This window comes from Rhipicephalus sanguineus, chromosome 4 (genome assembly GCF_013339695.2).
Source record: "Rhipicephalus sanguineus isolate Rsan-2018 chromosome 4, BIME_Rsan_1.4, whole genome shotgun sequence".
Classification (NCBI taxonomy): Eukaryota; Metazoa; Arthropoda; class Arachnida; order Ixodida; family Ixodidae; genus Rhipicephalus; species Rhipicephalus sanguineus.
The window spans coordinates 160076803-160091800 of record NC_051179.1 but is presented as its reverse complement, the minus strand read 5'-3'; the positions used below and the strand labels follow the sequence as shown (position 1 = coordinate 160091800).

General features: G+C 45.3%; 1 protein-coding gene across 2 annotated transcripts in view; it reads right to left on the bottom strand.

The window, feature by feature from the left end:
• Positions 1-7117: 7117 nt before the first annotated feature.
• LOC119390863 (evasin P672) overlaps positions 7118-14998 on the bottom strand; it is a 41490-nt gene continuing 33609 nt past the window's right edge. For both annotated transcript variants that reach the window (XM_037658570.2, XM_049414968.1), the window contains one exon: positions 7118-7369. In XM_037658570.2, coding sequence (XP_037514498.1) covers positions 7247-7369 — 123 coding nt within the window. In that variant the 3' untranslated portion in view covers positions 7118-7246. The remainder of the gene's footprint in view (positions 7370-14998) is intronic.

Here is a 14998-nt window from a genome sequence, read left to right as displayed (position 1 = left end):
CTACCAGGCCCGTAGCCAGGAACGTTTTTTTCGGGGGGGGGGAGGGTACTTACTGAAAGCCTTGACAATTTGAGAAAAACGCCTATTTTCAGTATTTATTTTCGGTAAAACACCACGTATCAAAAAAATTTCGGGGGGGGCCGGCCTTCCCCCCCTGGCTACGGGCCTGCTATCTATCTATCTATCTATCTATCTATCTATCTATCTATCTATCTATCTATCTATCTATCTATCTATCTATCTATCTATCTATCTATCTATCTATCTATCTAGCCGCCTACGTCTCGGTGCTCTCTTGATCGCCTCCCTAACTTGGTGTAGACCAAAATTGGCATGGGAGGGTAAGAGGATTTGACAAATATGACTGTCGGGTGATGGCATGAATAATGTGAAAATCCTGTCGCGTACGTCGTCAAACACTATCTTCCAGAACGTGTGGCACATACCCGTGTACCACGGGCCGCGGTGTACGGGTATGCGCCACAGGGGATAGAGAGTTTATATCTACCCAGGAACGGCGAGAACAGACATTGGTAATTTAAATGCGAGAGAGTTAAGAGAAACCGACATCGGCAGCGTTGACCCGACGATTGGAAAGAATAAGAATTAGGGCCAAACAACGAAACGTTCCTTTCCTCAGTAAGGAAGCCTTCAGTTTGGTGAGACCGCCTTATGTCACTTTGAAAGCTTCCTCACTGAGGAGCCCTCGGTGAAGGCTTCCTTGGCGCTTCCTCAGCTTAAGGTTGCTTTGGGGCTACCTTCGTGCGCCCTTAGGTCCGCTCCTGGACGAGCGCTTCACCTCACAGCTAGCCCACGTGATGCTTGTTTCCGAGGCAACCCTCCCATCCCAGCTTTGCGGGGAAACGCGAGCGCGCGTGCACGGTATCCAGAACACTGTAGTGCACGGTGCCCGGCGTTTCAGTGTTGCTACAACGCACCACGTTTTGCGCTCGACTACGGTGGCTTTTCACATTTAGTAATCGCAGTTGGGAGAAAGCGTACACGCGTCTCTATATTAACACTTCAATTTGGAAGTGATGCGGTGATCCAACTTTTTTTTTGCAGAATAAACGCTTGTGAGCAAAGCTTATACTCGATAATCTCAAACGCAGGAGCGCGGCAACCATTCCTCCCGCGAGGACGGGTGAAGGGAGCTTTCAGAATACGCTTGCTTCCTCCGTCGGTACTTGGCTGTAAGGAGGCCTCACGTAAGGTGAGGACGCGGTCGAAGGAAAGGAACGTTTCGTTGTTTGGCCCTTAGGATCCCAGCAGGAATCGAACCCAAGCATTCTGCGCGGCAATCAGCTATTCTACAACAGAGCGGCGCTATGTCTATAAACTGGTTTGGAAAAACAGCCTATGCAGGCGTAATGTTGGTGCAACTTCAGTAGTGGTTGTGGTGCTGGCTATCTAATTTTACAAGAAAGCAATAAACACAACATATGTACTCCTGCGATACAGACGTCATATCAGATTAACGTCTGTGGTTGCAGTGATGGCTCCGCTCATATAGCAGTCTAATAAGCATTACATTTGTATTCCTATGATTCAGCAAGCTACATTGAAGTTGAAGCACTGCTCGACCCCTACATTAAGGAAAGTTACGTATGATATTCACATGGTTGCACCATAATGTGAACTTAGTTTGTATAATACTGTCGTATAGACGTCAGACTCTGCCCAGGCGGCGCTGCGAAAAACACCGCCACCAGCGCCCTCATCGTAGCCCTGGCACTCACTGGGTAGTGCAAAGAGAGCCGCCCGCAAGCGAATGTCCATAGGCCGCAATATAACCCTCCTCTTTCGTTGGTGTCGAGGCGCGGTTTCCTGAAAATCAAGGACCTGGAAAGCTTCTTCCGCCAATCCACGCTTCAGAAACAAAGGAAGCTGATCAAAGCGAACTGCGAGTACAATGCAATATAAGTTTTAGTTATTCCCGCGCGCTGCAACTCGCAAGTACAAGCGAGCATCACACGACACCGAGTTCGAGGCAAGCCCTCCGACATCCGTTATCTAGAGCCTAAATGCATTAAAATCTGGTATATACGTATGCCACAGCGATAAAGTACCTACATACACGATCAATTTACTTAGCTATGCATCTTACGATCAGCGGTAGAAAACTCGGTTCATCAGGGGCGAATGGCTCCGGCGATTTTCGCCTTTTCAGTTGCATTCTCCCTTAATTTATCTCTCGCTTCCTGTGCATTGGAGTGTTTTATTATGCATCCTCAAATGGTCTCTTGACGGTCGTCTTCCGTTTGTATGTACTGCAAATGGGGATACGTGCGTGTCCACTTTCGCGGGGTACAACCAAAGGCAAAACCGTGGCCTCCGAGATAGCTACGGCAACCGCGGAGGACACGGGCGAAACAAACCTGAAGGGGGTCACGACCAACATTCTGCGATTCACTTGTATGACGCACGTGGTGTTAGCTAGTTAGAACCAGAACTCTGAGCCTTCAAAACGTACGTACGTCCGCGATCCTGTGTTGTGACGACCAACTCGTCGCGGTGTGCGTATCACGCTTCTCCAGTCTGCCTCTAGCTGATCACTTCGTGTTACACGACAAGCACCGCGGTCAGAGCCTCTGCTGAGCTTCATAGTCAAGGTTACCACGGTTTTGCATCAGGGCTACGCAAAACAACAGCAGAGCCACACATTCATGCCACCGGCTGTGGAGAACGCGGGTACTTCGCTTACCCAACACGCTCGCAACGGCCCGTCTCCAGCGCTCTCGCCTTTCTTCTTCGTACGACAACTATGGAAATCGGTAAAACTGAACGTTTTTATTCAGTCTTTTACGTCCGTGGCAATTCACAACTCAACAGTGCGTCTTTTGCGGAGTTTCTTCGTAGCGTGCGGAGGGCTCTCGTCTGCTGCTGTTTTCGCCGTCGTTCAGGCGAGTGATCCAGCAAGCACTTCACGACGGCTCGGTGGCGCGTCCGACTAGCGGAGAGCAATTCACAGCTCTCGTTCTGAGTGCTAAATGCGCAAACACACGCGATATTAAGCTCAATCGTTGTTTCGCACTCGCTAGTTGCACCTGGTCCCATAGCAAACTGTGCGAGACAGTCGGTATATGCACTGCTCAATACTTCTCCGACAGGTGGCGCCACACATCTTGGAAACTCCAGAGTCTGATGTCTATGTGCTCTAACGTGAGGGCTGACGTTACGTCGCACCATAAGTTACCCTTTAAACGCCAGTATTGTCGACGTGCCTGGTAAGCCCACGATGTGCACACAGCTACTACACTTACAAAAGCACGTCGATCCACCTCGTAACGCTTGGCTCAAAGCCACAAAATACAGCATAAAGGTACTCGATGACTGCTTCGCACGAAACCGATTCCCACAACGCGTGAGATCTGCCGAATTTTTTTTCTTAGCCTTCGTCCAGTTTTTGTGCTGTGGCACATGTCAGTGAAATATGGCATCTATATTAAACGAATAATTACAATTGAATACAAATTAATTATATTTATCGCTGCAATAATTAACGACATTCTATTATTTCCCGCCATCGTACTATAACTGCATAGATTGATACACTAGCTATCTATCCTAATTATGTCCTACACCGACAGCTTTCACCCCTACATTTAAAATGTTGAATTCATCGTCGCCATTCGTTAGTAATGCACTTCATGCCAAGGTCCGAATGTAGATCAACTTATAATGAGTAATTCTTAATGTGAATTCTGGGTTAACCTAATTTAAAAATTCGCGCAGCTTGCACTGAGTCGCGCAAAGCTGGGCTAGAGGGGAGCTGGTCGACAATTGGCTGGTCCTGGCTTTACCAGCCAAGTGTCGACACATGCATTCACACGCCGATGCACGACGTGTTCATGGGATCACATTGTAAATCACGAGTATATAGACTAGGTGTTGATAGGGTTCCATTGGGTATCGCTTGGTAATCACAACACCAAGTAGGTCACAACACCAGTAAATCACAACACCAAATTAATCACAAGTACCAGTCACAAGTAAATCACAACACCAAATGAATCTGCTTTATGCAGGATAATTATAATAATTAGCTTAATAGCACTGTAACGGAAAAACAGCGCGAGAAGACAGGGACGGATGGGGCACACACAAAACGCTCGTGTGTGTACCCCTTCCCTCCCTATATTCATTACAATGCATTACAATATTCGTTACAATGCTACCAAACCAACGAGCCCACCGACATGCAATAGCTTAATAGGTCTTAGTGGCACATTGGAGACTTGGTCCCGATTAGCTTGCATCCCAAGTCAGACTAGCCTTAATTATAACTTAATTAGCTTAATTAGCCTAACTCGCACATTCGAGGCTCGGCCTCGACTAGCTTGCATTCGAAGTCACTCTAAGCTTAATGAACTGTTTATCATAATTAACGCTAATTAACTCAGTATTACTTATTCTTAATTAGCATTTGCTCGGCACATCTTGCTGAGCGCAGCACGGCTATGCAACAACACTCTCAACTCGGCTTAATAATCGCTAATTAGCCTTTGAGTTTAATTATGCCTGGCAAATTAGGCTTTGCCCTGTTCAGCTAGGCTTAATTAGGATTGGCTATGATTCACTTGGCTTAACTAGGCACATTTATGCTGAACACGCCGACATGATGATCATTGTCTACATCGCGAGTCGGACAACGGGTGGACATAACAGCTCTGCTGTAAAAATAAATATTGTAATTGTGCTGCAGAGCCCTTAATTGCCAATTATCAAAACACTCTAAATGTATTCAGCCTCTCCCTGTATACTTTCATTTGATGCATTACAATGATATCGTCCTATTAATTTATTGACCATCTACCCACGCTTGATAACTGCCTACAACGATCACTAATAAACTATAAAATATGTTTCTCTTGCATAAAATTTCATTTGTCACCTTTAATCATTCGGTTCCATAGATCTTCCCCCAATATCATTCTTGACTACTAACCATCGATCACTACCACTAAAGGTAATTCCGTCTTATTATCTATCTCTTAATTTCATACATTGAATACAGTATACATTTCATGTACGTATGCTTCTATACTGAAAGGGTTCTATTATGAGCCTAAAATTTGTGATTTCATCGTTAGAAGTGATGACATATTGTCAGGATGCAAATGGGCATAATGTCGATGAGTAAACCTCAGTCAGTGTGAATACTTGAGGGTACGTCATTGCAAATTTTTCTAATTATCCATAATAATTAAGCTAAAAGACCCATAATCACGAATTAGCAACTTGAGATTCTTACATCTAATTAGGATAAAATACCCTAATAACTAACTAGCAACTTAAGATTCTTATATCTTTCATCGTCTTCGTCTCCACTCCATGTGATGCATTACAACGCGATCCCCTGATTAATTTATTCTTGTTTACCCCTTTCATAATTAACACTAAGTGTAAGTATTAATAATTCCAGAGTACGATTACCATATCTTTTATACCTTTTATTAGTAATTAGCTATAACAGTAGCTAATGCCAGTTTCATGCGACAGCCATCTAATAGCAATGGTGTAGGTTCAATACCAATAAATATATATATATATATATATATATATATATATATATATATATATATATATATATATATATATATATATATATATATATATATATATATATATATATATATGATACATGTCCTTCTGTACTGACCGCTTTCACCAATGGCTTTTAAATAAATTGTTAAATTCATCAGTACATTTCATTACATATACTCAATAGAGGAACATTCGTATGCGCATCAATGTCGCTTGTTAATTCTTACTTGCTTTGAATTTCGAGGAACTATTCTCCTTTTTGATCATCTGCTCTAATTAACCTACGATTTCTCATTGCTAATTATCAACTGAAGAACTCCACAGTATTCATAAAATCCGTATCTTGAGCAGCTTCAAGAAAAACAAACTTGTATAAAAACACTGACATTTTCACGTGTTTTGGGGCCACCGAAAACGCTATGATGCGCATACACCCCTATAAGATAGTTTTGCTGCAATGCACCGCTTTACAAAAGTTCCCGTCGAACCTCAGAAACTTCGCCAACATCAGCCAAACTTCACAGGTGCGAAGAATGAATCATCTAGATTGAATCACTTCAGTGATTTAAGCAGGTGAGGGCGCATTGTTTTTATATAAATTTTTTAAGTTCTCTCCTATGGAGTTTCACATTGCACATAAGAGTGGTTCTCGAACCCAGGAAGTTTATGGGAATAAAGCAAAACTTCTCGCACTGTGAGATGATGACTCCCAGATTATATGGACGAAGTGATTTAAGCGTATATTGAGGCGTTGCACTACAATAAATGTTTAAAGGTCGTTTCCCATTCAATGACGCTGCCACTCAGCAGCCAACTCAACAGATGGCGCTAGTTGTCGATGTCCCAAATTCCTGGACATGGTCGGTCACCCTGCCCGTATCGCCACGACTGAGTTCCCTTGGTCGCCTTGCTCGGTGGCGTTTGTTTAAAGACTGCACTTTCCGCTTCCTTTCAGCGCGTTCGTTAGCTTTCACGTCCAAAAGACCAGACTTGACTGGGCCACGCAACTGAGGTGCCATTGAAACAAGGGTTCGAAGACGCCGGCCCACCAGAACTTCCGCAGTGCTGAGCCCAACAATGCCGGGTGTCGCCCTGTAGGCGAGAAGAGCCAAGTATGGGTCCTCAGACTTGAGCACAAGGCGCTTAACTGTCTGCACCATTCTTTCAATCTCCCCGTTAGCTTGCGGATACCTCGGGCTTACGGTGATGTAAGCACGAGGCATCCGCAAGCTAACGGGGAGCTTACGGTAATGTAAGCCCGCAGGTAGAACATACGATGAGCGGCAGGATGTTATCAATTTGAACTTAATACGGAACATGAGGGCGACGCCGACGCCATAGACCCGTGCAGAGTGTCCATATAACTGCTGTAGCAATAAAACGGCTGAGGAATTTTATATTCTTACTGTGCAACCTATACATTAGGGCACCAAGTTTCTTTCAGGCGTAGTATTTGTTGGTAGTTCTAACACATTTGCGGGAAAACAGTGATAACTGCGACAAAACAATTCCATGCTTCGTATTACCCCGGCACGCATTGTGTAACCAAATGTAAAGTCTGTTTTGATTCATCTATCCAGACCACAGGTTTGTCTCTATGGCATCAAATTTATTGATTGAAATATCAAAAAAATATATACACCGTTTTTCAAACATCACGTCAGCGGGTTTGAGGAACATAGTGTCTGTTCTGGCTCCGCTACCAGCATTCGGCGTATGTGTGGTTGGATATACATGTCCCATTGCTACAAAAACCAACAGTGCAGTTGTAGATTTTCGGTGATGCCTCTTGCAGTTTGCTTTGTAGATCACTGTAAGAAGACTAGAAGAGGAAAAAAGAAGAAATAAGTCCCTAATTATCAGAAATTTATTTGGGCAAACAAAAATTAAAACGACTTTTCAAGTTTTACATCGTTCACAAGCTAACATCCCTGCTCGCATTTTGCAGATGTATTATATTATGTACTTTCATAGCTGTGCCCAAACAAGGCGCATCTTTTATGGGCATCTGTTTCTCTGTCTCCACAACTTGATTTTTTGCCAACAGAGGCCTTGCCTTCCAGAGGACTTGCGTCATAGCCGCGGCAGACGCACTGGCACCGGCGCGTGCCCAGCTGTGCCCCTCTGTTGCGCAGTAGCCAAGTCTCACACTGCGCACGGCGTTGGGGCCATAGACACGGCAGCGTGTTACAACACTGACCACCGAGCCGTCTTTGTTGCAATAGAGAAATGACGTTGAGCAAAAAATAAACATAGATGTGTCACATAAAGCGCATACCGTGTGTGTGTCATTGAAGCAGCGGTAAGCATCATAATCAAGCTAATCCTAGACGACTAGGAGAGCTAAGAATAATCAGCAGAACCTTAGCTCACGCTACGTATATCCTGGCTTAGCCGAGCTAAGTCACTACAAATGATTTTTCTTTCTTTGGCTGCAGATTTGAGTATATGGTTATAAATGCTGCCGGCTGGATGGGCTGTGCTACGGGGGCTCTTTTAGCTAGTGTTGACTTCCTATCTTCTTGACACGCTTCGTTGTAGACCTTGTTTTAGACAAGATCTACAACGAAGCATGTCAACTAGATCGGAAGTCAACATAAGCCAAAGGAGCCGCCGTTGCACTGCCCAACCAGCCGCCAGCATACATAACCAAATACTCAAGTGCGCCCCCAACCGTAAATAATATCCTCTGTAAGCATGTTAGTGCAAGCGAAAGTACACCCTCGTTCTGCGGCCCACCAGCACCTTGTTCTCGTCCTAGATATAAGACGTGCAAACGCCCTCACGAGGACGTTATAGTTAAAAGCACCGAAAATGATTACGCCCATAACATAAAATCTACTTTTACCTGCACTAGTTCAAACGTTATCTGCATGGTCGAATGTTCATATTGTCACAAACGATATATTGGCGAAACATGACACCCTGTAAATGTTAGAAAACGTGGCCATCGCGCGGACACGGCGAATAAATTAGCGAAAGCTGTGCCGCAGCATTTTAATGTAGCAGGTCACAACTTCACCGATCTGAAACTTTACATACTTGAGTCAAACTTCCGGTCCTCAAGGAACAAAAAATATTCATTCCTACGTTATTCACTAGTTCAATACACTCCAGTGAGCAGGCATTAACGTTCCTCAGGGGGCTCTTGAATCCATCCGACATGGTACATACACAATGATGCCAGCGGAGTTAAGCCCTTCTTCTAGGAATTTTTAAACTACAGTTGTTAATTGCTGCCTCCTCTGACAACCACAATTCAGCGAAGCGTCATCCCCCTCCCGCATTTTTCTTGTTTTTTCCCACCGATTACCGCTTTCTTTTCTCATTCACCCAATTCGTCACGGCGGCCTCTCCCCCACCCCCGCTTTCGCAGTTGCCTTCTCCTCCTCCTTTGTTTGGATTGTAGGAGGGCGTACGCACCGTATACACACAAGCGCTCAGGAAACAGTGATGCCAACCAGACTTCTCCCTAGATCTAGGGATTTTCGGTATTGTTCAGGAATTTCGCGCCTTTTTGTTGAATCTGGGGAGTTTTGTAAGGCTCTGGATATGTGAGATTATGCAGTCTAATTACAGGCATTTAAGAGTAATCACGTCTTTTCAACCAGGAAGGCTATAAAAAACTATATTTCTTCCTATTTCGTGCTCTTTTTTTCATTGACGAGCTTTGATGTTCTCCTGGGCCGAGTGAAGGCGATAGCAGTTGGTAACGCGAGATTGTTATTTCCTGAATACTGGGGGAAATGAAACTTTGTCGTTGTAAGTGTTTAGCATGTACGCGCATATCAATATAAGCGCCCTGAGTGATTGCTGCCCGGAGAAACAAGACGAAATTTTGTCTTGTTGCGCACGTAAACACGTGCCATGTTCACGCCCACTGCGTGCCTTGGCCGTGCAAAGTCTCCATGCCAAATAGCTACTGAACCACGAGGCTTAGAGAGAAACAGAGTGAAAGGAGTGAAAATTGTGTCAGCTGGTACGGGTTCATTACTGTGAAAATAGCGTGATAAAAAGAGACGAGATAACTGTTCGGGTGTTTTCAGTCTTTCCATCGTGCAGTTTTCATGAGAGCGAACAAGAGACGAAAATATTTGGCCAGACGGGAAGCTGATCGATAGTATAGAGGAAAGGTGTAGCTATCAGACAGTAAAAAAAAGGCCCACGTACATCTACTGCAAATCATGCAAAACTAGTTGCAAGTGTGAAAAATAAGAAATTGACCACAACCTCCCAAGCTGCAAATACAAGAAGGGCACTACAGGCTCCACACTCCACAGAACATGTAGGAAAAAGACACTAAATTGTGTTAACATGGTGATTTTAATTCTTAACAAGACGTTGTCTTAGGTTGGCATCACTGTGAGGAAACCAGTTCCAGCTTGGAAGGAGACACGTTCACTTGTCGAAACGTCGGCTTGAGTCATCTACCCCCTGTGTCCGGATTTTTTCATCCGGAGCTTCCCTCTTCCACTTCCAGCTGTTTTATGGATAAAAACTCATGGCGGCATCAAGGCAACATCTTTTAGTATTAAACCATATATGCCCAAACTCAGAAAAATTGACAAAACAAATATTTTTTTCCACAAAAAGTGTACTTCTAGCCTCAAAAGAAAGCACAAGTTCTTTATTTACTGCCAGGTGAACGCAACACTGTTTTTCAAGCCGTGCTATACATATGAGACAACAGGCATTAGGGGTTCTATGTGCGGGTGTGGTGAGCCTTGAAACATTTCACGTGCACACCAACATTGCACTTCTTCCTCTCCATGACGTCTTTCATACAAAGCACGCGTTTGCCCGGAGAAAGCGGTCGGCATTTCATGTGCACTTCTTCCTCTCCATGGCGTCTTTCACAGAAAGCACACGTTTGCCCGGAGAAAGCGGCCGGCACGTGGCAGCATGGAAAGCAAGCAGTGTCTAGGCTTGCACCCTTTCAGAATGAGGCCTGCTTGATGTGCTGTAGGTGGCGCTAGTCATCAGCTAAAGAAATATCGATGTTAGAGTGCATCAAAGAACCGTCCTATATGTAGGACACTGGGCATACATGGGTTAATACGCCAGCGAAGTTACCAGAACAATTATTATGTCATACGGCCGTCGGCTGTTATTTTCTGCTACGATATATTATGTGTTAATCGCACAACTTAACATTTTATGAAAAAGAGGAAGACACTGGAATGTAACTTGGAATAGAGCGAATACATTTCAAACTCGATTTAAAGAAACCAGATTTCGCGAAGTTCACGATATAACAAAGGGATTTCCATTAACCAGCACGTAACTATTGGGGGCAATGTTGTCATCAGGCCGAATTGACAAAATTACCTTGGCCACTAAACCCAATTTAAAGAAGTTTATCGAGATATAATTTAATAAAGGAGCGCGATTTCTTCCCCAGTTTAACAAAGACCAGAATTTTTTGTCGATCATGCGCTCTGACGCCATCGCGTTGAAGGCCCCGCCACGGTGGTCTAGTGGTTATGGCGCTCGACTGCTGACCCGAAGGTCATGCTATCGAATCTCGGTCGCGACGGCTGCATTTTCGATAGATGCGAAGATGTTTGTGGCCCGTGTACTTAGATTTAGGCGTACGTTGAAGAACCCCAGGTGGTCCAAATTTCCTCAGCCTTCGACTACGGCGTCCCTCATAATCATATTGTGCTTTTGGGACGTCAAACCCCAGATATTATTATTATCGCCTTAAAACATCTATGGGCCCAGTCCCGGCCGTAACTTTATTTGGACGAGGCTACACGCCCCGCCCATGCACAAAACAACGCACTGAGCTGTCGCTAGCCCTCTTCCGTGCCAGAGAGCCCTGGGGCCGGCGGTGGTTGTTTCGTTATTTCATCGTTTGCGCCACCGATGGCGCTGGTCGATTGCTAACCACTTTCTTGCTCGGCCTCTCCGCACAGTCACATTAATCGTTCTCCCCGTGCTTGCAGTCTGGTAGCCTTTCATAGCTGAACTTGACCGACTGCCTCAACTTCATCGCCCATATGCCCGCAGCATGAAATGTGCCGTGCACGGTTCGTCTTTGGGCGACAGTCGCTGATATTTCACACGTGCGCCATGGTTTAGCGGCAGATGCACTGCCGCGGCAGCTGTTGGTGTTGGGTGCTACGGTAGTTTTTGTGTGTCGCTTCTAAGCAATAAAATTCCGGCATAGAAACGGGTCAGAAAGTTACATACAATCTCGCTAGTTTTGCTCACTGCATGTTTATATGTAGTGTGCAAATTATAAGCGTTTAAATGTCTAGAGTGCAAAGAGGCGGGTATGATTATTAACGGAAGGAAGGAGCAAGAAACATGCGGAAAGACAGGGAGGTTAGCCAGTTCTAAAGCCGACTTTCTACAATGTGCTGGAGAAATGGAAATAAAACAGAATAAAAAGGTGACGCTGCAAAAAAAATACAGCAGAAAAAATCGAATGACGAATACAACAGTGCTCTAAAGCCAGTCTCTTAGCCCGGTTTACCGCCACAAGTGAAACAACGCTTCGACGGCCTTCTGAGCGGTCTTAGTCAGTGCCAGAGGACCCATTGCTCCGATAAAGGACGATTATCAAGTCTGTCTTACAGATAGGGTAGCTCTCTTCTGGGTGCACTAGAACGGGGACACTCACAGAGGACGGAGAATATCTTAGCAAGCTGTGATATGCCGACGACATAGTGCTCTTCTGCAATGAAGGGGACCAATGAAAAAAAGAAAAGTCATTGAATACCAAAGACTGACAAAGTACTAGTAGGATTTGAAAATGAATATGCGAAAGACACCGATAATGATTAAATTTAGCGAACGGGGAAGAGTTCATTTGTGGCAACCAGTCTCTAAAGTCTGTACAACAGCATGTGTAGCGAGGTGAATTAAAGACGGGGGAGCATACTCAGGAGAATGAAGTCTACCGAAGAATGACAATTTATTGGAGCGATGATGACAGGCGTTTGCGAGTAATAACAGCTAATGCGCTGCCATCCGTAAAACGGAAAGTGTACAACTACTGCATACTAGAATGCCTCGATGCCCGTCCTCGCTTAAAGTGGTGTCAGTTTTTGAACGGGCAGTTGGCGCCTCCGCGGCCTTGGCGTCAGCGTGGCCGCCGTTTTGACTCCTCCGCCCGGTCACTCGTGCGTGGCATGCGTGCTGTTGCTAGGTCGGTCCTCGTTTCCCTCCAGTTTTATGCGCTCGGTACTGTCATCATGGACTGGTGTAGCGTGCCGCAGTGCACCAATCATACCAGAAACGCTGGAAGGTGTATTGTTTTTCAAGAGGCCAGAAAAAAAGGCGTCTTTAGACAGTAAAAATCAAACGTGAGAAGTGGCATTCGAAGATCACATCATCCATTTGCAGCGTAAGTTTCCAACCGGTATTTCGAATGGACATGCAAGCAAAACGTGTGCCAGCGTCAGCCTTGCGTAAGAAGGGGACACACTGATACCAGCGGTATGCTTAACCCTTTCAGCCCTGGATTCTTTATTTTGGTCGGGGAATTTTTTTGTGCGTGTTTTCCTAATAGTTCTGACCTCAGAAGACCAAAAACGAAAAATTGAGCCAATGCTGCAAGTATCAACGGATTTACAGACATGACGTCAAATTAGGTCATCAGGTCTCAGCGGTTGCGAAATGAGAAAAATTGCATCTTTTTTCCTGCTATTCACTAGAGTACACAAAATGTGAACCACGTCTCATTTTTCAGTGTGATACTCATTGAAACAGCTTCGGTACGTCGATCCGAAAATGGCGGTTACCCGCCTCAGCTGACCCGCCTCGCCGTCACCCATGACTTCGCTCAAGCTTCTTCTTCTTTGCGGCTCCCAGCTCCGTAAGCATGTCACAATTTTGATGTCAATCGCAGTGGGTATCATTGAAGAAGTATTCCCCCAAGAATCGGCAGTTTTGGTTTCATTTTCAAGGCGCTAGGGCAAGTTTTGTGTCATGGTGTCAATTGACACCGCCAGGGCCGAAAGGGTTAAATTATTTTGCTTCACGCGTGCATGAATCCTGCATTTTACTTCGTAGATATTCTTTACTGCACTTGCTTGGTCCTGTATGTGCCTTTGATCTTTGCTTTCGCTATTTTTTGTGATGTGAAATGCATCATCGGATATATTATGCGTGTTTTCTGCAGATGATTTGCAGTATATACAAACTGAAGAAAACCATCAAGAGACTATTTGAGGATGCGTAATGAAACAGTGCAATGCACATGAAGCGGGAGATGAAGAGAGAATGCAACGCCGAGGCCATTCGGTCCATGACAAAGAGAGCTTTGTACCTCTGATCGTTAGATACATAGCTAAGTAAATCGATCATGTATGTACTTCATTGCTTTCACGCATATACCCCATTTTAACGCATTTAGTCTCTAGAGAAAGGACATCGGAGACCTTGCTTCGAACTCGATGTCGTGCGATGCTCGCTTGTACTTGCGAGTTGCAGCGCCTCCGAATAACTGAAACTTATCTTGCATTGTACCCGCAGTTTGCTTTGAGCTTGCTACTTCTTTGAAGCGTGGATTGGCGAAAGAAGCTTTCCAAGTCCTCGATTTTCAGGAATCCGCGCCCCGAAACCAACGAAAGAGGGGGGTCCTATAGCGGCCTATGCACATTCGCTTGCGGATGGCTCTTAGTACTACTCAGTTAGCGCCAGGGCTGCGATGAGGGCGCTACGTATGCAGCACCACCTATGCAGAGTCTACATCGGGACAGCGTGCGCACCAGCGCTCGCGACAGCGCCCTTTTTCGAGCGGCGCAAAACCCCCCGCGCTTGCACCGGCATCCATTCATGCTCGTTCACTCGACAAAAACAGGGCGGGACGTTTTCTCTGTGCTTGAGGAGCCATCGACGGCAGGCCTCCCACAAGCGCAGATGATATCGCATGCTGTGCCCTTCCGGATCCTTTCATTTCTGCTTCCGCCGCGTTCGTCCCCAGCGCTCGTGAGCGTAAAACATACGGTGCGCTTGTCGAATCGATTTGCACTTTACAGGGAACATGGCCACGACGCCGGCGGTGACGACAGCAACCCTCCGAGGGTGTCCACATAATGGTTATCACAATAATGTTGGCGAAGAATATCTTAGCAACCCTGCGATATGCTGATTATATAGCTTTCTCAGCTATGATGGTAAGAAATTAGAAAAAAATAGCCCAGCTTGCAATGACTCGCGCAAGGCTCAGGCTGAGCAGTGTGGTCAACCGTCGGCTGGTACCGGCTGGCCTAGGCACTCAGACGCCGATGTAAGAAGTATTAACGCGATCACAATGGAAACCAGGAGTATTTCCTATGTATCAATCGGGTTCGATTGGGTATCGCTTGACAATCGCACTGCCAAGTGTCCTAATTGCCTTGATTATATTAATTACATGAAAATGTTATTTAGCTTAAAGCGACCCTGAAACGGTTTTTTGAAGTTTCGCCAGCGTTTAGGCAAAAGCATCCCTAAATCA